The sequence below is a fragment of the Thalassophryne amazonica genome, chromosome 8, assembly GCF_902500255.1.
Source record: "Thalassophryne amazonica chromosome 8, fThaAma1.1, whole genome shotgun sequence".
In the NCBI taxonomy this organism is placed as follows: Eukaryota; Metazoa; Chordata; class Actinopteri; order Batrachoidiformes; family Batrachoididae; genus Thalassophryne; species Thalassophryne amazonica.
The window spans coordinates 66,092,107-66,114,858 of record NC_047110.1 but is presented as its reverse complement, the minus strand read 5'-3'; the positions used below and the strand labels follow the sequence as shown (position 1 = coordinate 66,114,858).

At 38.6% G+C, this 22,752-nt stretch overlaps 1 protein-coding gene across 1 annotated transcript; it reads left to right on the top strand.

Annotated features, from left to right (window-relative positions):
* Window positions 1-6,783: 6,783 nt before the first annotated feature.
* pex11a (peroxisomal biogenesis factor 11 alpha) lies at window positions 6,784-12,830 on the top strand. The gene is made up of 3 exons (XM_034176537.1): window positions 6,784-6,997; window positions 7,126-7,241; window positions 11,614-12,830. Exons 1-3 carry the CDS (start codon window positions 6,942-6,944, stop codon window positions 12,180-12,182), a joined length of 741 nt encoding a protein of 246 aa, XP_034032428.1. The 5' UTR covers window positions 6,784-6,941; the 3' UTR covers window positions 12,183-12,830.
* The last annotated feature ends 9,922 nt before the right edge of the window (window positions 12,831-22,752 follow it).

The following is a 22,752-nucleotide window of genomic DNA, read 5'->3' as shown; positions in this document are numbered from 1 at the left end:
TACAAATAAGTGAAATGAAGGATTATATGAGTTGTTTTTCATAAAGAGTGCAGAGTCAGAGAAAAAAGAGGAAGTGAAGAAGATGTCGCAAGCAGGGCAAGAAGAGCTGATGTTAAACAACTGATCAAATGATTAAGATGTTGGTAAAAATGAAATGGATAATAAGGAATGAAAATGTTTGTATATGATCATATGAATTGTTTTTATGTGAAAGAGAGTTGTAATGAAATGACTGAATATGATTGATGTGATTTTGAAGAAATTATTTAAAAGAATGAATTCTCAGAAAAGCTGAAGTGTTAACAGAAAAGAGGAACTTGAGAAATAAGTTACTGGCAAGAGCTGCAGAGATTTCCAGTAAGTGGAAGGAGAAGGGAGGAGGTTTTGAGTCAACAGTGTCCCCATGGTAACCAAGATCATCTGAAGACAACAAGAGTCAAGCACATATATAAACTGTGAAACACCAGAAAACGGGGTTATTCTTCCAGGGAGAGGTGCTGTTGCCACTTCTCCCCTGCTACGAGGAGATCACAAGACTTGACCATCTTGTGAACAGCAATTGGAATCGTGGAGTGAGAGGATTGGAGCCATAAAGATCATTTGAGAGAGTTTTCAACTCCCACTCAGGCCGTCCAGTCACGGAGTAGCAGAACAACGAAAGAGTAACCACTGGCCTTAAGTCTGAGTGGGGAATGTTCAACGATTTCTCTCTCAAAGAACATCATCGCATACCAGAATGGATTAGATCAACTTCTGGTTGATTGAAGACGGAATAAATTCTTATGTGGATTAATTTCCTGAAGGATTACAACATCACACAAGGATCGTGGTCAGCTAACGACTAATAGCTGATGAAGAGGAAATCAAGTTCATCGAGCTGGGGACCCTAACCTCAAAAACCCCCTTCCCTCACTCCTAGAAAAAATTTGTTGAGAAATCAATCCAGTCCCAGTCAAAGTAAGATCAGTCAGAATTATTGAATTAAAAACAAAAATCTCTGCCAATCATTATTCTAATTATACTTGAATTACTGTTGTGAAATTATCATCATGTAATCTATGTTGATTATGTTATTGGCACTTGCAAAACCTGCAATAAATTTCCAAGCATGCAGTTAAAGTATTACGGCTCGGACATTGGATTTATTGATGCTTCTTACGGTGTAAAAGTTAAAGTTTATTGGGTGTACAACATCAAAAAGGCTCTAAAAGGTTAGTCTGGTTTTTTAATGAAAATAACACATCCTGGGGACTCGCTGTACGAGTCACTAAATTCAAAATCTAGCAACATTCCAAGAGCCCTGATCCATAAGAGGAGAGCTGCCGTTAACGGGCGTGGCCGGTTCGTATCCTGGTTCCAGAGAAGGCTATTCGACCGGGGTGCAAGATCAACTTCAGCGGGGTGGACGTCCGGATGGAGGCAGTGAGCAGCTAGACGAATCTCCTCGCCACCAGCTTGAACAGCCTTTGTGCAGCCCTGCCGGGTAATACCCGTGGAGACACGAAGGTCGGACCCCAGAGACGGAGAGCTGGTTTCATCGGAGGGTGAGCGTGTATCTAAAAAAAGCGGGATCTGACATACCATTCATTAATAGCACCATACATGACATATTGCATTGAGTTGTGGGTAAATACTTATAAATCAAACACTAATCAAATATTCCTTCTACAAAAACGAGCCATACGTATCATCTGCAATAAACATTTTGGTGAACCAACTCATTCCCTATTTATTTCTTTGAACGTAATAAAATTTAGAGACATGGTGGAGTACACTACACTACAGATTGTGTTTAAAGCAAAAAACCAAGCCTTGCCGAGACATGTCCAGAGGCTGTTCGAAATGAGGGATTCTGAGTATAGTTTGCGTGGCTGTGTATTATTTAAGAAACCATTAATTCGCACTAATGTAAAAGGTTTTTGTGTATCCGTGACAGGGGTGAAGATGTGGAATGAGTCTCCTATTGAGATCAAAACGTGTGGTACTCTGGCATGTTTTAAGCGACTCTGCACAAAAGTAATTGTTTCAAAATATTGTAGTGGGATTTGTCGTGAAGTGACTGTGTCAAGTATGTAATGTTTGCTTGTATGTAAGTATGTATGCTTAGGTATATGTGGGTATGACCTGTAACATGACTGGGAAGCGTATGTGATGGTATATGTATTGTACAAGTATTTGTGTGTGTATATATGTGTGTATAGATATATATGTGTGTATGTATGTATATATATGTATGTATATATATATATATATATATATATATATATATATATATATATATATATATATATATGATGTGTGTGTGTGTGTATGTATATATGTGTTTGCATACGTGTGTGTGTGTGTGTATGTGTATATATATTTGCATACATGTGTGTGTGAATCTAATTAGTAGTGAGTGTATTTATTGATTTCATGGAATAAGGGGTGGGTCTTGATAAGTTATGCTTCTACCCACCCCCTTTCGGTCACATGGATTTTGATTTTGGTCAGTTTTGGATTATTGTATTTTGTTTTCTGTTTTGCTGTATTGTTGTTTTGTTTTGTGTTTGTAAATATTGTATTTCTTTTTTATTCAACCATGTGTGTCGAAATAAAATAATTCAATTCAATTCAATTCAAATCAATGGGTGAGCCTTTGCCATTCTGGTTATTCTTCTATCCATTTTGATGGTTGTTTTCCGTTTTCTTCCACGCGTCACTGGTTTTTTTGTTCATTTTAAAGCATTGGAGATCATTGTAGATGAACAGCCTATAATTGCTATTTTTTGCACCTGCGTATGTTTTCCCCTCTTCAATCAACTTTTTAATCAAACTACACTGTTCTTCTGAACAATGTCTTGAACGTCCCATTTTCCTCAGGCTTTCAAAGAGAAAAGCATGTTCAACAGGTGCTGGCTTCATCCTTAAATAGGGGACACCTGATTCACACCTGTTTGTTGCACAAAACTGACAAATTCACTGACTGAATGCCACACTACTATTATTGTGAACACCCCCTTTTCTACTTTTTTTTAATAATAGCTCAATTTCATAGACTTAAGAGTGTATATATATATATATATATATATATATATATATATATAGGGGTCATCTCTTCCAAAGTGGCAATACCTCTAAACTAGAGGCCATGAGAGTTCAGGGGTTTGAGCTTAATTCAAACAACTAAACAAATAAATATCTGTACGTCTTCCCTTGCAGCAGTGTTCAGACTTTATTTTAAATTGATTTTGGGACTAATGATGGCTGACCACCTGTATGTTTACAGTGAGAGCATGGGCAGGTCCAGGAAGTGGCCTTGGATCACATAGGCCACCCTTGCAATCTGACTTGCCACCCCACCAGCCTCCCCAGTGTTGCAAACTGTGGCTGGTCATCTGGCCAGTTAGAAGAAGGACTTAGTTTGAACTCATTGATGAGAAGGTTGTCAGTTGTGCAGTATGTATAGAGGTGTGCCAATCATTATGTCATAGCACTGAGCCAACTTAGAAAAATACGTTCTACTGGATATCGGCCCTGACCCACTGGTGCTGATGCTTATCCCTGGATTCCATAGCATGAAGCAAATGAATGTATGACTCCCCTTGGATGGGATGCCAGTTCATCACACGTTACTTCCACAAGAAAGGCTGGAAGCCATTTTTACAGATGGATGGACTGGACAATATAGATGAACTGTGTTGTCCAAGGACAGAGACAGGTAAGCATGACTGAGACCCAGGTCTACTCATTTGTAGCCCAACTCCTGTGTCTTTTATTGTCACTCTGATGTAGGGGTGTAATAGTAAGCCACTCTTACCAATCATTATGAATCATGAAATCACAGTACATTCCTATCAGATTTCCTCATCCTGGCACAGAACAAAATACTTACACACAATTTTAAAACATGGATTTTTAACACTTGAAATGTTCAGCAACTGGCTTGAGAATTTGCCATTTCCACATTGAGCCTAAAGGTTTTAATAACACTAATAACAAACATATGAACATGACAATATAATTCAATGTTGCAATTTTTTAACAACACACAGCCCATGGTTAAATCTGGCTATTGTGTTATGTTTTAAGCCAGGAAAGCTAATGTTAGCAACGTGTGTGTGTGTGTGTGCGCATGTGCATGTGCACGTGCTCTGATACATGCCTCTGGACATGCCACTGGAAGAGAACGATGACAATAAACAACTGTAACAGCTACCGGAGACACAACCTCATGAGCAATCGGTGCTCGCCTCCATCTCCACGCCCCCACTCCCACCTGAACCTCTCAGCAACCACGGAGCAGCTGGTATCAGCAAATCATTTTGCCTGTCAGCCAGGCCCTGAGGTACAGCAAAAAAATTAACCTAGTTTTTCCCCCACTCTCACTTACTGCTTCATCTTCACTTCCATCCCCCAGACCTTCCTCTAAAAAAGAGTCCAGCTCCCCCACCATCTGTAAAACCTCAAAGGAAGAGACAAATTTATGAATGAAAGTCATTAGTCAACAACTAAATTTGACAATGAATGAATTAAGCCAATGTCAGCTGCTTCCTTGTTTGCACTCGGGGTCACCACAGCAAATCCAAGGTGGATCTGCATGTTGAATTGGCACAGGTTTTACGCCGGATGCCTTTCCTGACGCAACTCCACATTACATGGAGAAATGTGGCAGGGGTGGGATTTGAACCCGGAACCTTCTGAACTGAAACCAAGCGCATTAACCACTTGGCCACCACCCCTGCATTTATTTTACAAATACACAGTAAAATCACCAGTGTAAAACTAACCCTGACAGTGTTAAAATAACACTGCCACTGTACATATGGTCCTACTCTGGTGAAAGTGGGACCATATGTTCAGTGTTAATTTAACAAACACACACAAAAAAAAAAAAAAAAAAAAAAAAAAAACAGCATCAGCATCAGCAAGAAGACAATACCTGCATTCATTTCCTAGGCATAGACGACCCGGCTGAATTGACTAATTCATCTGTCAAGATTCACACACTTTCTTCACCAGGTGAAAGGAGTAGCAGCCGCTCCAGCAGGTCTATTCTTTAAAGATTAAATGAACTTAATAAATGCCTTTCGATAAAAAGTAGTCGACTAGATGGATGTTAACTTGTCGTAGTCAACTCTTATGGCTAGTCATCCCGTCCCTATTTTTCAACCACCAGAAAGGCAGCTTCACACTATATGTCAATGTCGGAAGAGGTCCTAACCACTTTCACCTGTTGAGAGGGAACAGGTCAGCCTATTCTCAAATGATAGTCACGCTGATACTTTTCGACTCCATGCTGCTACAGTAATAATGTCAGCATTACATGTTTTGTTTGCTTATAATCTCTTCCACACCTGTACATATCAGAAACAGAAAGAACAGGAAGTACATGTCAGTTCTGAAGTAGGTAAAATGTTAGTCTTATCTTTTGGAACAATGTGTACAAAAAAAACAGTCTAATTTAATTACAGATTTTACTGCAATGGTTTGATTTTATATTTTTAATAGAAACATGATCAATAAATGTAGTGCTGTAGCCTTGCTAAGTGATGAGGTAGTATATGGCTCAGCTCAAGTAACACCAGTATTTACGACTGCAGTGATCCTTATGTTTACTTTGACTTTTGTTTCATTTCACACCCTATGAACCCACGATATTTCATGTTTCATGTGGACAACTTAATTTCATTTGTTAATATACATCAATTCTTGCATTTAAGGCATGCAACACAAAAAAGTCCCACTCTTCCAGGAAACACCTAAGGTGTACAACAGTGCATTTGTCTTTCATTTCAAAATTCTCCACACATTCTCTACTGGAGACAGGTCAGAACTACAGGCAGGCAGGCCAGTCCCATATTAGAGGACACTCCCATTGAGCCCGTGACAGTTATTTCCTGAGCAATGTTTGAAGGTGATTTTTAGATGATTGGATGATATTAAAGAAAATAAGCCCCATATACATCTCAAAAGTTTGACTTGGAATTGTTCATATATTCATCCCCTGACTTGTTGAAAGAAAACTGGCAATAAAACTGGTGATTTACTTGTGTTATACCAAAGGGTGCCATTACTTATGCAACCCATCATCTTGGCTTTGATCATTGTTATTTTATTTTTTATATCAAGCTGTACAAATTTACATTCAGTTTGAGTTTAAGGGGGATAATCTTAGAAATTTTAACCCTTTAATGTCCTCACATTTTTCAACAGAATGTAGTAGATATCAATAACTAATAGGCCATGATACATGCCCCTCTAAAGCTCTGTTTCATGCAACATAAAGGGGGGGAGCAACTTTATTCTTGAATGGGATTTCTAAAAATATTATTGTTGTTCAGAAAATGTTTATCCCCACATCAAAAAGCTGCTCATAAAAGTGTGAAAACGAATAATTTCAGCAATTACTTACATTTTCATTTCCGCAGCCAAGCTTATCTTCCAACCAATCAGCAATATCATATTATACACGATGGTGTAGTAGACCAATCACGATCGCCATACTATTGCTCTGAGATCTAAATCTATAAAATATTCTTTTAGTCAGAGAGCCCAGAGAGATTTAATCAGCATGGCGAGTACAAAAGGTTTGACACCTGGGTTGAACACCTTAGGTGCCATAGATCCATGAACGACCCTTTTCATGAAGTGACCCTACTCTGTTCTCTTTGTTTACAGTAACCATAGCGACTGTAATCCATTGGTACGTCCAGAAAATGATTTCGGGTCCTTTTGGTCCGACTCCAAATGTGTCCGGAGTGAAACAGAAGTGAAGCTTGTATTCACCGACTGACGTTCCTGATACATTCCAGCTGGGTTTGCTTCGTGTGAATGAGAATGAATAGTTAGTTTCCACGTCTGATGTTCTTTAATTTAAAATATACTGTTAACAACAACGTTATCAGAGCTCAGCTTTGGTCTGACTGTATCAGCAGAACAACCTGTTTTTGGACTTTGCGATGGACGCTTTCGTCAAACTCGCAAACCAGAGTCAGGGGAGGGACCGAGTCTTCAGGTGAGGAGGCTTTATTTTATTCCATTATATTTCCCCTTCCACTTTGGTAGTACAATGTTTTTTTTAATACTTGACGCTAGTTGACCTAACTCCTCATTCTTTTTTTTCTTTTCTTTTTTTTCTTCCAGAGCTACTCAGTATGCGTGTGTGCTCGCCACATATTTATTGCGAAACTTTTCAGGGAAAAAACACTTCGTGGCGAGACTTAAAAACGTGGAAGCCAACATGAGTGCTGGACGAAAATGTGAGTAATTTAAAACATCTTAAGAAACTGAGACTCTCACGTGATTTCAATACGCTTCTGAAAGAGAATGAATTTCAAATACTGTATCTCATTTGCGGATAGACTACGACAGGTTTAGCTTAATTCAAAGAGTAATGATTGGATATCCACGAAATAATCATAGATACATACACATACAAGTCATCAATGAAAAAATCTGCCAACAAAGGAAAAAATGCTTGAAAAGGCGTAGGAATAACTACACACTTCTAAATTCTGAGGCAGTGACTATCTGTGTATGTAGCCATATTAATAATACAAAATTCTACGTAGTGCTTCTGATTGGTCAGTGTGTGTCACGTGATTATGACAGTTATACCTTGTTTTCTGTCCCTATGTTGGGCTGAAATTTATTTTCTGCTGTGACTATCAGAAATGCTTTCTTTGGTTCCAAAGTAGCTTTCCAACTTTACTGCAGTCATTTAAAGCTGTAAGGCCTCTGGATTATTTTAAAATTTAAGTTGTAAAAATAATTTTTATTGGCATCCCCTATAATTTTATTCCTGAGCATTAAAAAATAGATTCAAAATGTGATATTGCCAATATGATCAAAATTCACGCTCTCTGGGAACAATTTCGAATTTCTGCCGCTGAAAGGGAGAAATTCAAGTGATCAGATGCCATGACATACATTTTGTAGCAATGTTATAGATCATGTGGGAGCTTCACCCAGTCTGTGAGAGGGATGCTGGGAAGGACACAGCGACAGGTAAATCAGAGTAAAGACAGGCAGCATGACATCAGGTGGCTGCTCGCTCAAAACAAAATAAACTAATGTAACGGAGGCCAGCAGGTGTCGCTGTGCAGATGTAGTTAGTAAACCTCACTCCCAACAGCTCAAAAAGATTCTCTGGTCACAAGGCCAGAGCCCTGGGTTTTAGCTTTCTGGTTAGAGAGTCCGACTCCCATGCCGAGGATCGTGAGTTCGGGTCCCGAGGGGAACGAATGGGCGCAGTCATAACAACACAACGCAGAGTGCAGCCACTGCACTAAGATGGTGGAAAATGCTCTGAAGCAGCTCATTTCTGTATAAATCTAATATGTTTCTCATATTTTGTAAAAGTTAGCAAGAAATAAACACATCTAATTCTAAAAGCGCTGTTTTTGAAACAGAATAACACCTCTGAAGTGATTTACAAGACATCTTACAGATGTTAGCGTGCATGACCTTAGCTCAGGTGTCTGATCCCCTACCACATAGATCACAGCATCTGACACTCAACAACAGGTCATAGTGTGAAGTCATCATATATACCAGTTGAGAAACTTTAAACTTGATTTAAAACCTAACATTAACTATAAGCATAACTCTTAACTCCTCCTAACTCTTAACCACAATGACTAACCACAACCCCAATCCTAACCATAGCTGCAATATGTACAAGTACTTTTTTTTTTTTTTATATATTATTATTCATAGGGCTACATAAGAATAGCCACTTTGAAATTCCTACCCCTTCTCACTAGGGGTTGACCACTGTGGATTTTTAAGGGCTTATACAATTATTGACAAGGTTTGGAGGCTGATACTGATATTTCAGGCTAGGGCTGGACGATATACCTCAAATTCATATCATGGTATAAATTGATTCCCTTCACGGTAACGGTATTATATCGCAATATAAACTTAAGTGTAAAAATGATCATGTAAGTGTTTCTGAATGGATCACCAAATAAAAACAACAACAAAAAACAAAACAGATATGATGTAATTTTGAAAACATTTATTGTGCAGATCTCAAAACTACAGGTGCAATTTGCCGGAAGGTACATCTAAGGCGCAAGCCTAGATTTGATGTTGTGATGAAAGAATTAAATTTATTTATTGTTGGCTGAAGTTTCATCTCTTTAACATTAAATTGCACACCCGCTCTGAATACATGACGTGTTTTCAGGCCACTGGTTCTTTTCCTGATTTACAAAACTCAACGTGAAACCATCAAAATATTTTAGAAAACATATTTAACTATATTTAACATATTAAACACATTTTACTCAAAACATATTTAATTTACTCATTTAGTCATAATGGAGCCTCCGCCTTCACTTACATGAACAGCAGTGAGAGTCACCTCAGCTCAGAACACCTTTGGTGGCATCTCCTGTCGAGACATGGGGACTTATAAACTGCATGTGTGTATGTGGCCCAGATATTCCTGTCCACCATTTCTGATACTTAAACATTAAAAAAGTGGGAAAAATACCTGCATTGACATCACATACATACCAGTGCAGGTAGGCATGCACCTTGCCAAAAACATGTCTCAGACTGTAGTGGCACACTGGGGGGTCTGACTTCTAGCTCTATTCATCACTTGGAGTTTATTGCAACAATGCCACCAAAATGTCACAGTGACATTATATTTTGTGCCACAAGCTACAGACATTTCTATATAATGGAGAAGAGTCACCTCCAAAGATTTTAGTTTTAGTTTTTTCCTGAAATCAGTGCCTGTTGAAATCCAGTGTGTGTGAATTTTTCATCATTTCAACATTTCCTTTAATCTTCACTGTCATTTATCAGGTAAAGGAAAAAATAATAAACAAAACTGACACACTTGTAATTTGTCTGTGTGATATCAAACAAATATTTTCAGTCAGGATAAATTTTTGATGAGGTAGAGCTGATGTGATGTTTGAAATGAATTCTGGCCTTGGCTGGCTTTAATTTTGCCCTGAGTAATATATAATTTGCTTATGCCTCCTCCATCCTCCAAATAGAGTCATGAAACATCCTTTATAATGTCAGATGACTCACGCACCGTGGAGGACCACAGTTAGGGGAGGTGATGGTCTAGTGATTAAGGCACTGGGCTTGAGACCAGAAGAACCTCGGTTCAAATCCCAGTCTGACTGGAAAATCACTCGAGGCCCTTGGGCAAGTTCCTTAATCCCCTAGTTGCTCCCGGTGTGTAGTGAGCGCCTTGTATGGCAGCACACTGACATCGAGGTGAATGTGAGGCATTATTTGTAAAGCACTTTGAGTGTCTGATGCAGATGGAAAAGCGCTATATAACGTACATATCGTCACGTACTCAGACATCATGTAGCATCTGGAATCTGCACACTGCCACATTTCTCAGTGTAATGTGGTGTTGCGTCAGGAAGTAAAACTCGTGCCAAATCAACATGCCAGTCTACCTCAGATTTGGCTTGGCGACCCTGAGTGCAAACAAGCGGGCAGCCAAAGGGACTTACTTTATTTAGAATATATTGATGAAAGGACATCAACCTGAAATAATTCACACCTGACAGGATGGTGTGTAGTAAAGTGCTACATTTGTATGGAAGTAAATCTGTGCCATCAGAGTTTGAAGTTGAATTTCCAAGGTTGAATTTGTTTAGCATCAAAATATTCAGCCTCAAAAACTTCAACCTCAAAAAAAAAATTCAACCTAAAAAAAAAAAAATAATTCAACCTCAAAAAATAGAAAAGCAGGGAGAAGCAATCAACCCGTCTCACTCATCCAAAGCAGAAGCGGGGAGGTAATCGGTGACGCTCCAAAATGACGCATGAGTAGTGAAGGCAGGGTGGACCGATTTTTAGGGGGAGCCGTTTGGACACCGGACTGAAAAAAAAGTGGATAATCCAAGTGCGCTGCACCAGAGTGTAAGTTGATTACCTATGAGGAGCCTGAGCTTGCAGAAAGAACCCCTCATAGATAATTATCTTGCAAGCAGCTAACTGTATAATCAGCCGCTTTAAAACGTTTCTTTCCATTTACTGAGATAAACATGCACACATTTTTTGTGATCCTCTCCATGCTACCAGACACTTTTGATGACAATTTTGCCTTTTCAGTGATGAAAAGAACCTGATCCAACGTGTCACCATCAACAGGCTTTTTAGTCAGTGCCCGTGAGGACAGAGCGGCTCATTTAGCCCAACTAATCCTCGTCTCTTTTGCTGCTGAGGCAGCAGAGCTGTGTTGGGGTCAAAGCTTGGCCACAGAAACCCAGTTCAGACTCTGCTAGTGCCCCACTTAATTATCATGTCCATGCATCAGAGTTGGGGTCATATGGCTCTGCCACTTCTGTGCCAGGGTTGGCCAGTTTAGGTGCCTGAAAACAGCATGAAGGTCTCAGAATCTGACAGGAATTTGAAAGCAGGACAAATAAAACATGCATGTATTTATGACTGTGGTGGGTTGATAAAGTACACTTCAGTAATTTAGTTTCTTACATGAGGACTTGCAGATAAAAGTGGTAACGTGAAACGCCATTGAATTTAAATGCAACTTAACTGTTGTGCCGTGCTATTAAAGAAAATCAGTGCAATATATCATATGAAACTGAGTACTGTTCTGATGCACATTTTTTCCTCCTTTGTCAGTGTTCAGGCTGGGAAACACAGTAAGTTCCATTGAAGCTGCTAAATGGACCGTACGTCTCTCTGACCCAGTGTTGTGCCTGTGTCTCACTGCGGCGAACGTCAGCCGTGCACTCTACTTTTTCTGTGACAATTTACTATGGGCCGGAAAAGTCGGTCTTATTGATGATATCGACAAGGAACGTTGGAGCACAAATGCGACTCATTACTATTTGTACTCTGTAGTTATGAGCCTTGTCCGAGATATTTCTGTAATTGCCCGTTTAATGGTACAGAGAGTGAGAGATAAGCAGTTTGAGAAAAGAGTGAATTTACACCTAAGTGAAAGTCCTGAAGTTGCCGCAGTTGTCATTCCTCAGTTGGATTGTTTTGTCTTTGTTCTGGTTGAGATTCTAAAATCTCACCCCGCTGTCACCATGGATCTACTAAAAAATCTATGTGACATTACCATTCCCTTGGATAGTTTGGGTATATACCGGTCAACTACAGGTGTGGTGGGACTCTGTGGTCTCATCTCATCACTGATTGGCATTGTAACCCTCACACAGCCCAAGTTAAAGATGAATCCATGAAAACCAGGGTGCGTGTAAGCCTAACAAGTATGTGCAAAGCGCTGACTTAAAACTGGAATGGCAGGCTGAGGTTAATAAGAGTGCAGTATGTCGGACAGCAGACCACAAGCTCATTTTTTTTTATTCTTAAGGCACTCTCACACATGCAGCAAAAAACCCTACATTTTTGGGGGGTAAACATAATGCAAATAACCATAAGTTCTTTGTCAGTGTTAATCATCTGCATCGCTGTAACATCAGAATGGGTGTAGGGTTGTCCCAGTTTTGCAAATGTTAAAAAATGTTGATGAATGACAAACTATTCACACATTAACCATAATGCCAACTGCTGCACATGGTGTCTGTGTCTGTCCATGCCTGGTATTAATGTGCTGCTTCATACAGAAACACAAGCAGAATTGGAATATGCATGTTGGAACTGACATTTTTACAGATGCTCGAAACCATGCAATACAAACTGTTGTATTTCATCAAGAGGCATATGACAAGGTGTTACACGCATGTAGTGGACATACACGGGGGGGGGGGGGGGGGGTTGCACACGTGCTACACAGTTTCTATTGTTGATGTTATTAATCGATGAAATACTTGCCCATCGACAATGAATTTCTCTGAGGTGGAGATGAATAACCCAAAAAAAACCAATAAATTCAGAAAGTGCACTTTGAGTTGGCCTTGCATGTACGGGACCATAACCTGTTGTGCTGGTCCTGGGAGAAGCGGACTGTTACTGTAACATGTAACGGGGTTCTACTGCGTAGAAACAAACAAAAGCAGACAAAACTAATAGCAAATGTATAATATTGCATTTATAATCATAATACAGGTCCACACAAACTGCCACACAGTCAGTGATTACCACTTGCCATAACAATGCAATCATATTGTGATGATATGCACGAAAAGTAAACATCTACCTTACTGTTTTTGTTGCATGTGTGAGAAGCGTTACAGTTGAAGACGTGTTTATGTACACTTGGATGCAAACTTTCAAACTAAGTTTTCCACTACTGCCAATGTAACATTTTTATCAAATAATACACGTTAAGTCAGTAGAATACAAATGTTCAAAATCACATTTAAAAGTAATCATTACAAGACAGATCTATTTCAGTGTTTTGTTGTTTTTTTTTAATCTTGGATTATCTAAAGTGTAACCTGGCATAGCCAGATTAATTCACAAATAAGAATTATAACGTCCTAGATCTAAGTTGTTGACTCACTGACAATCTGAGTGAACAAAATGTGGTATAGATATATCTTGTAATTATTACTTTTACATAGCTCTATGTTGAAATAAGAGTATTATTTTTTTACTTCATGTGTTCTCTGACAAAATGGAATATGTGCAGTTGGGGAAAAATTGCGTTTGAAGTTGTTCGACAAGGCGAGTATAAATTTATGTCATTTATTTATAAATTTATGTCACCCAGTAACTAATAATAATTCTAACCAGTATAATAATATAGCTAATCTATTGATTTGTAGCACTTCCCAACCATGTATACAAAGTGTGTCTCAAATTTTTCAAAAAAGAAAAGAAGAGAAAAAGCCAATACATCAAACAGTAATTTCAAAATTGGCAATTAAAAAAGAAAATTACATAGGGCAGAAAAATTTAAGTTAAAAAAATACTATCACTGACTGTAGCTATTTGAGAGCAGAAGAGTCTTGAGGTTTGTTTTAAAATGTAAAGATCTCCACTTTTCTGGAGTGACTCAATTGCACTGTATTTAAACAAGCTTTTGATCTTCACACATTTCCTTGATATTTTTTGAAATATACTTTTTACAATTCTGTGAGATTTAGTGACCATTTAATGTTTGGGCAGGTACACTGTAAAAGGAAGCAATTCACACTGCATTTTGCTTTGTAGATGTAATGTAAAGTTTTGTGTGTGTGAAACAAGAAATCTGTGAACATTAGGAAAAGTGTTCCAAACTTATGCAAACCTCTGCACACTTACAAAAAGTAATGTGCAATTTATTTATTTAATCTATGTGCCTTTGCTACTTCTAATTCAGATCTCTTTCTTCTGACTTGTGATGGAATGCTGCTAAGAATTCTTTGTCAAAGCCTAGACAGGGTATTCCACTGGTGATTTATTATTCATTGTTCCCTTCAGAGTTTGGTGTGACATTATACTGTGAGTGTAAATTAAATTTAAGTGCAACTTACTGTAAATGATCTTGCAGTTATGCAAAAAGAAACAATGCAAATAAAGATTGATATTTTTAAAAAGATGTTTCTGAGCCATATGTCCTAAATAATGTTTTTGTAATATCTTTGTCTCTGTATGTGTATTGCTGCCTTATTATTACCCCTATAACAGATTTTATTTGGTGAAGATGTTTATCTAAGATAAAAGTAAAGCCTTCATTGTTTGTGCTATGTGTGGCCTGGCACACGTACCCATAGAAAGTGTCGAGGGATATGTTTTCCAAACTTGGTGCCCATTACTACATTGAATAGCACTAACAAAATAAGGGTGCCCCACTGGCTGTTTCTGCAATGTCAAATAATCCATGTCTGCTATCTTCAGCCTGTGTGGAACTTCACAAACCCAAACTTAATCTAAGGCGTCTTTCATATATTACTGTGGAACCAACCCTGAATCCAAACAGTCAAAATGCCAAACCTAGTGAGGTCCTTAGTTTGGATCTCATTAAAATAAGGTCACTGTCGTCAAAATCACTGTTGATAAATGATCTAATTATGGAACACTGCCTAGATATAACTGTTTTTTGTAAAACCTGGTTGAAACCTACTCTTGTCCTCCCCTTAAGTGAAGCCTGCTCACCGGCATACACATTTAGTTTTATTCGTAAATCTGGGTTTAACTTACTGGCTCCTGGGGGTCTAAAATTTATAACTCGTTTGAATATTTGACTCTCTGCTCAGGATGATACATACAGACAAGGTCAGATGAATAAAACTCATACATGTTACCTTGTCACCGTTTATAGGCTCCCGGGCCTATATTCTGAATTCTTAGATGAATTTCTTAGATGAATTTGGTGAGTTCATCTTTAATTATGCATTAGGATGCCAGCAATACATTCAGGGTTCAACTCACATTAGTGAAAACACTCTGGATTTGGTCATAGCTCGTGGTATTACTGTCTCAAATCTTGACATTGTGTCTCTTGCATCGGCAGTTTCAGATCACTCACTTAAGCTTACAGTCTCATTGCCTTGTCCACTGGTGCAAGATGCTTATTTATCAGCACAGCGACGCATCAACTCCTCAACTACAAATGAACCTGGAGCCAGACTGCCTGATATCTTACTGTCACTTTCGGAACATGAAAGTGACAGTAAGATAGATAGATAGTGTTGTGGACAGCTTAAACTCAGCACTCACGAGCACATTGGACATGATCGCTCTACCTACACTACCCCCCCCCCCCCCCCCCCCCCCCCCCAAAAAAAATACTCTCCTTGGTTCAGTGATCATTTATGTGGCTTCAATCATAAGTCTAGAGGTCTAGAGCAAAAATGGTGTAGCTCAAAACTACACTATCCCACCTTGCATGACGCAATGCTATTCTGGACTATAAGCATGCAGTTGTTAGATAATATCTGTGCTAATTCTTTGTTTTACAGTGAGGAAAATAAGTATTTGAACACCCTGCGATTTTGCAAGTTTTCCCTCTTAGAAATCATAAAGGAGTCTGAAATTTTCATCTTAGGTGCATGTCCACTGTGAGAGACATAATCTAAAAAAAAAATCCATAAATCACAATGTATGACTTACTTTAAATAATTTATTTGTATGTTACCGCTGCAAATAAGTATTTGAACACCTGCCAACCAACAAGAATTCTGGCTCTCACAGACCTGTTAATTTTTCTTTAAGAAGCCCTCTTATTCTGCACTCTTTACCTTTATTAATTGCACCTGTTTGAACTTGTTACCTGTATAAAAGACACCTGTTCACACAATCAATCACACTCCAACCTGTCCACCATTAACCAAGACCAAAGAGCTGTCTAAGGACACCAGGGACACAACTGTAGACCTGCACAATGTTGAGATGGACTACAGGACAACAGGCAAGCAGCTTGGTAGAAGACAACGACTGTTATGATCAGGGGCGTAGCACCAAATTCTGGGCCCTAGGTACTAGCCATATTAAGGCCCCCCCCTCACACTGTTATGTTCTTTTTTATTAACGTAAACACCAAATTTCTAATGCGTAGTCAAACCAGGTCTAAATCATGTATACCTTAATCACACCTGGGAGTCAGAACCCTTTTTAAAGTTGGGGGAACAGTATTGAGTTGGGGGGGTCTGGGGGACCAAATTGCAGCATTTTCAAGAAAAATGGTGCAATTTGGTGCATCCCCGTGCATTTTAACAGAGATATACCCCAATGTTAACTTGACTACAAATTAAGGTTTGGGATATAAAATCTACAGTCACAGCAAAATATCTCATTTAACACAATTTTCCAAAATAAGTATTTAAATAAAAGTGTAATTCATCGCTTAACAGTGTGTAATTCTCTTTGTGAAGAAAAAAACATACATAATACAATATTCTACAATCAAAACATTAAAGAACAGATTACCCATCTTATAGTCAATGTCATTCACTAAACTCAGTCCATATTAATAACAAACAGACTTTCAGAATATTACTCCCTTAACCTACAACTTGTAGGTTAAGGGAGTACTGGACTGTCTTATGAAGTAATATAAAATAATGTCATAATAAAAATGACATTTTATAACCCTGTATTTGAAAAAAGAAGGTAATTCCTGTTATTTCTTAACAATATTAGACTGAATAAATCAATGCAGTATATTTGTGTTTGTTTAAAAAATAAGGAAAAAGGTTAATTCATATTATATACTCTAGATTCAAACCATAATAGCCCTATTCCTTTTCTGTATACTTTGTAATTCTCTGTAATATTATATACTTTGTATAGTCATCTTCTATCTGTCCCTCGGTTCCTGGGACTACAAAGACACACTATTTATTAGTTAATCCTAAAAAACAAATAGACAAAACAGGAAAAAAAATGTTGTAAAGGTTACTAAAATTTAATTACATTTTAGTTAAATAATTTGCTTGTAAAGTAGCTCCATAAGCTCACCTTCACTAACATCCTCGTTGCTTGTGTTCTTTTATGGTTTTGTCTTTTTATTGTGTTTTTACATTTTTAATTCGATTTTCTCTGTTTTTATTATGCTGTGTGAAGCACCTTGAGGCGATCTCATTGCGAATTGGCGCTATATAAATTAATACATTTGATTTGACAAGATGAGGGACCAGAACCTGGACCAGCACCTCCTGCTTTGTCTGAACCTAAAGGCCATGGGGTTCATAATGTTAATATTACATTCTGATAATACATTTTTTTTATTGTAAAAAGTTTAACCTATTTGTGTGTGTGCATGTATTTTTGTAGGCAAGTGAGTGCAACTGGACTGTGGTCATATTGTATCCCACAGCAGGATAATGCATGTTTTTTCTGTCATTGTAATAAAACAGACTTTTCCAAATCTGCACATATATAATGAAAGGGACAGCGCTAAATGCACGCAGTTATTTTTAGCATTTGCGTAATTAATTTGCCATAAATGCGCTAATAACCAGTGGAAAGTCATGGGAGACTGGGTGAAGACATTTGATTTTCTTGCAGCATAAGTAAGCTGTCCTGCTCCTGTCGTCACAGCAGCCACGTGCTGCTCCGTGTCCCCCTCCCTCCCTTTCTCCCTCCCACGTGGACTGTGTGCCCCGTGGGGGGAGAGGAGCAGAGCTGCGGCTGCTTGTTTAGTTATTTTGCCACCAAAACCGGGGTTTATCGTGTCTTTCCCTGTTAAACTGTGAAGTTTATACAGTGAGGAAAATAAGTATTTGAACTTCCTGCGATTTTGCCCTGCGAAGTTCTCCCACTTAGAAATCATGGAGGGGTCTGAAATTTTCATGTTAGGTGCATGTCCACTGTGAGAGACATAATAATAATTTTTTAATAATTTATTTGTATGTTACTGCTGCAAATAAGTATTTGATCACCTACCAACCAGCAAGAATTCTGGCTCACACAGACATGTTAATTTTTCTTTAAGAAGCCCTCTTATTCTGCACTCTTTACCTGTATTAATTGCACCTGTTTTAACTTGTTACCTGTATAAAAGACACCTGTTCACACAATCAATCACACTCCAACCTGTCCACCATAGCCAAGACCAAAGAGCTGTCTAAGGACACCAGGGACTAAACTGTAGACCTGCACAAGGCTGGGATGGACTACAGGACAACAGGCAAGCAGCTTGGTAGAAGACAACAACTGTTATGATTATTTATTAGAAAGTGGAAGAAACACAAGATGACTGTCAATCTCCCTCGGTCTGGGATTCCATGCAAGATCTCACTTTGTGGGGTAAGGATGATTCTGAGAAAGCTCAGAACTACACAGGAGGACCTGGTCAATGACCTGAAGAGAGCTGGGACCACAGTCACAAAGATTACATTAGTAACACATGATGCTGTCATGGTTTAAAATCCTGCAGGGTAGCAAGGTCCCCCTGCTCAAGCCAGCACATGTCCAGGCCCGTTTGAAGTTCACCAGTGACCATCTGGATGATCCAGAGGAGGCATGGGAGAAGGTCATGTGGTCAGATGAGACCAGAATAGAGCTTTTGGAATCAACTCCACTTACCATGTTTAGAGGATGAGAACAACCCCAAGAAAACCATCCCAACCGTGAAGCATGTGGGTGGAAATATCATACTCTGGGGGTGCTCTTCTACAAAGGGGACAGGACAACTGCACCGTATTGAAGGGAGGATGGATGGGGTAATGTATTGCGAGATTTTGGCAAACAACCTCCTTCCCTCAGTAAGAGCATTGAAGATGGGTCATGGCTGGGTCTTCCAGCATGACAATGACCCCAAACACACAGCCAGGGCAACTAAGGAGGGGCTCCGTAAGAAGCATTTCAAGGTCCTGGAGTGGCCTGGCCAGTCTCCAGACCTGAACTCAATAGAAAATCTTTGGAGGGAGCTGAAACTCCAAACCTGAAAGATTTGGAGAAGATCTGTATGGAGGAGTGGACCAAAATCCCTGCTGCAGTGTGCAAACCTGGTGAAAAACTGCAGGAAACGTTTGACCTCTGTAACTGCAAACAAAGGCTACTGTACCAAATATTAATATTCATTTTCACAGGTGTTCAAATACTTATTTGCAGCAGTAACATACAAATAAATTATTTTAAAAAAATCATACATTGTGATTTATGGATTTTTTTTTTTTTTTTTTTTTTTTTTTTTTAAGATTATGTCTCTCACAGTGGACGTGCACCTAAGATGAAAATTTCAGACCCCTCCATGATTTCTAAGTGGGAGAACTTGCAAAATCGCAGGCTGTTCAAATACGTATTTTCCTCACTGTAAGCTATCAAGTATTTGTGTTATTTGTTTGGAAGTTCTGAGAAATATAAGTTAAGTTTTACTTCAGCATGTGTCCAAGTTTCAGACACAGGGAGTTCTCCCCCTGTTGGTGAGAGCCAGTAACATTAGAAATGTGAGACTAACCCACACCCATTGTTAACACCCACAAGGTATAAAAACTGTTGTATGACTCATTTTAGGGGGCCTTTCACAAGATGGACACTGTCTGTGAAGGTCCCAGGCCTGGTTTTTAATGTGACCTTTAATAAACTCAAAATGGGGAATATAATGGTTTGGTTTTTGGTAAGGGGTAGAATCTTGCATAAAAGAACTGGGTAAAAATAACACACTGTTAGCTATAAAACAGGCATACTACTCTGGATCAGCAAAAACAAGTATAAGCCAAAGTTCTTGTTTGACATAGTGGCAACACTTACAAGTACAACCCCTGGCAATAATTATGGAATCACCAGCATCGGAGGATGTTCATTCAGTTGTTTAATTCTGTAGAAAAAAAAGCAGATCACAGACATGACACAAAACTAAAGTCATTTCAAATGGCAACTTTCTGGCTTTAAGAAACACTATAAGAAATCAGGAAAAATAATTGTCGCAGTCAGTATAACGGTTACTTTTTTAGACCAAGCAGAGGGAAAAAAAAATATGGACTCACTCAATTCTGAGGAATAAATTATGGAATCACCCTGTAAATTTTCATCCCCAAAACTTACACTCTGGACTAACTTTCAGTCCATACTAACTCTGGACCAAATACAAACAACATGGGAAGGTTGTTAAAGGCAAACATACTGGTAGACCAAGGAAGACATCAAAGCGTCAAGACAGAAAACTTAAAGCAATATGTCTCAAAAATCAAAAATGCACAACAAAACAAATGAGGAACGAATGGGAGGAAACTGGAGTCGTCTGTGACCGAACTGTAAGAAACCGCCTAAAGGAAATGGGATTTACATACAGAAAAGCTAAACGAAAACTATCATTAACACCTAAACAGAAAAAAAACAAGGTTACAATGGGCTAAGGAAAAGCAATCGTGGACTGTGGATGACTGGATGAAAGTCATATTCAGTGATGAATCACGAATCTGCATTGGGCAAGGTGATGATGCTGGAACTTATGTTTGGCGCCGTTCCAATGAGATTTATATACAACCCCTGGCAAAAAATTATGGAATCACCGGCCTCGGAGGATGTTCATTCAGTTGTTTAATTTTGTAGAAAAAAAGCAGATCACTAAGAAACACTATAAGAAATCAGGAAAGAAAATTGTGGCAGTCAGTAACGGTTACTTTTTTAGACCAAGCAGAGGGAAAAAAATATGGAATCACTCAATTCTGAGGAAAAAATTATGGAATCATGAAAAACAAAAGAACGCTCCAACACATCACTAGTATTTGTTGCACCACCTCTGGGTTTATAACAGCTTGCAGTCTCTGAGGCATGGACTTGAGTGAAACAAACAGAGAACATGTACATTTCCACAGTCACTGATGATATGGGGCTGCATGTCAGGTAAAGGCACTGGGGAGATTACTGTCATTACATCATCAATAAATGCACAAGTTTACGTTGATATTTTGGACACTTTTCTTATCCCATCAATTGAAAGGATGTTTGGGGATGATGAAATCATTTTTCTACATGATAATGCATCTTGCCATAGAGCAAAAACTGTGAAAACATTCCTTGCAAAAAGACACATAGGGTCAATGTCATGGCCTGCAAATAGTCCGGATCTTAATTCAATTGAAAATCTTTGGTGAAAGTTGAAGAAAATGGTCCATGACAAGGCTCCAACCTGCAAAGCTGATCTGGCAAGAGCAATCAGAGAAAGCTGGAGCCAGATTGTTGAAGAATACTGTTTGTCACTCATTAAGTCCATGCCTCAGAGACTGCAAGCTGTTATAAAAGCCAGAGGTGGTGCAACAAAATACTAGTGATGTGTTGGAGCGTTCTTTTGTTTTTCATGATTCCATAATTTTTTCCTCAGAATTGAGTGATTCCATTTTTTTTCCCTCTGCTTGGTCTAAAAAGGTAACTGACTGCCACAATTTTTTTTCTTGATTTCTTATAGTGTTTCTTAAAGCCAGAAAGTTGCCATTTGAAATGACTTTAGTTTTGTGTCATGTCTGTGATCTGCTTTTTTTTCTACAAAAGTAAACAACTGAATGAACATCCTCCGAGGCCGGTGATTCCATAATTTTTGCCAGGGGTTGTACATCCACCTGTAAGTCATTCTCCACTTACAGCTCAAGAATTCTTAATTAGTTTGAAAAGAAAACAGACATTAGATCTGATATATCATTAGATGTGATATATCTGATATATATAGCCTTCATCCCTCCACTGCACCCTGTTAGTGATATGGGTGCCATCGCTGACACCTCACCTAGATTTATTGAATTTGATATTATCTTACTGGGTGCATTAACAAAACTTGTAATGTCTGCTAAATGCACAATATGTCTTTTTGACTCCATACCAATTAAACTGTTTCAGTACCTGTGGCCTACACTTGGACCTACTGTATTGGAAATTAACACGTCACTAACCTCAGGATCTATTCCTAAATGCTTTAAATCCACAGTGACTAAACCAATACTCAGTGGTGGGCAGAGTTCCGCTAACTGCTAATTAGGAAAGCTAGCTTTTTCGCTAGCAGACAGTCATAATCTTTCTCAGCGACAGATATGTGAAGCTTTTGTACAACAATCATTTCCACATCAATTCAGCATAATTTCATAATAAAAGACAGGGGAGCTCTCGGAGCGTGACAACACCGATGTTCTGTCAAGATAAGCTTGCGTTGCGTAAATCGGCAGAGTGTCCGCTTTAAAGACAGCATGTACATGCAAATCTTTACTTTTTTAAGTGAAAAGACATGTATTGTTGTATTTTCATGTAAAGACAAAACTTACTTGGTTTTTCTTAGGTGGGGAAGCTCAACATAATGGATGAGATGTACGAGGTCTGTCCATAAAGTATCATACCTTTTTATTTTTTTTTTTAAACTATATGGATTTCATTCATATGTTTTCACGTCAGACAAGCTTGAACCCATCATGGCGCATGCGTGAGTTTTTTCCACGCCTGTCGGTGACGTCATTCGCCTGTGAGCACGCCTTGTTGGAAGGAGTGGTCCCTTTC

Coding starts and splice junctions, on each gene's coding strand:
- pex11a (XM_034176537.1), top strand. CDS start 6,942: ATGGACGCTTTCGTCAAACTCGCAAACCAGAGTCAGGGGAGGGACCGA. Junction 6,998..7,125: donor GGGAGGGACCGAGTCTTCAG/GTGAGGAGGCTT, acceptor TTTTTCTTCCAG/AGCTACTCAGTATGCGTGTG. Junction 7,242..11,613: donor CATGAGTGCTGGACGAAAAT/GTGAGTAATTTA, acceptor CTCCTTTGTCAG/TGTTCAGGCTGGGAAACACA.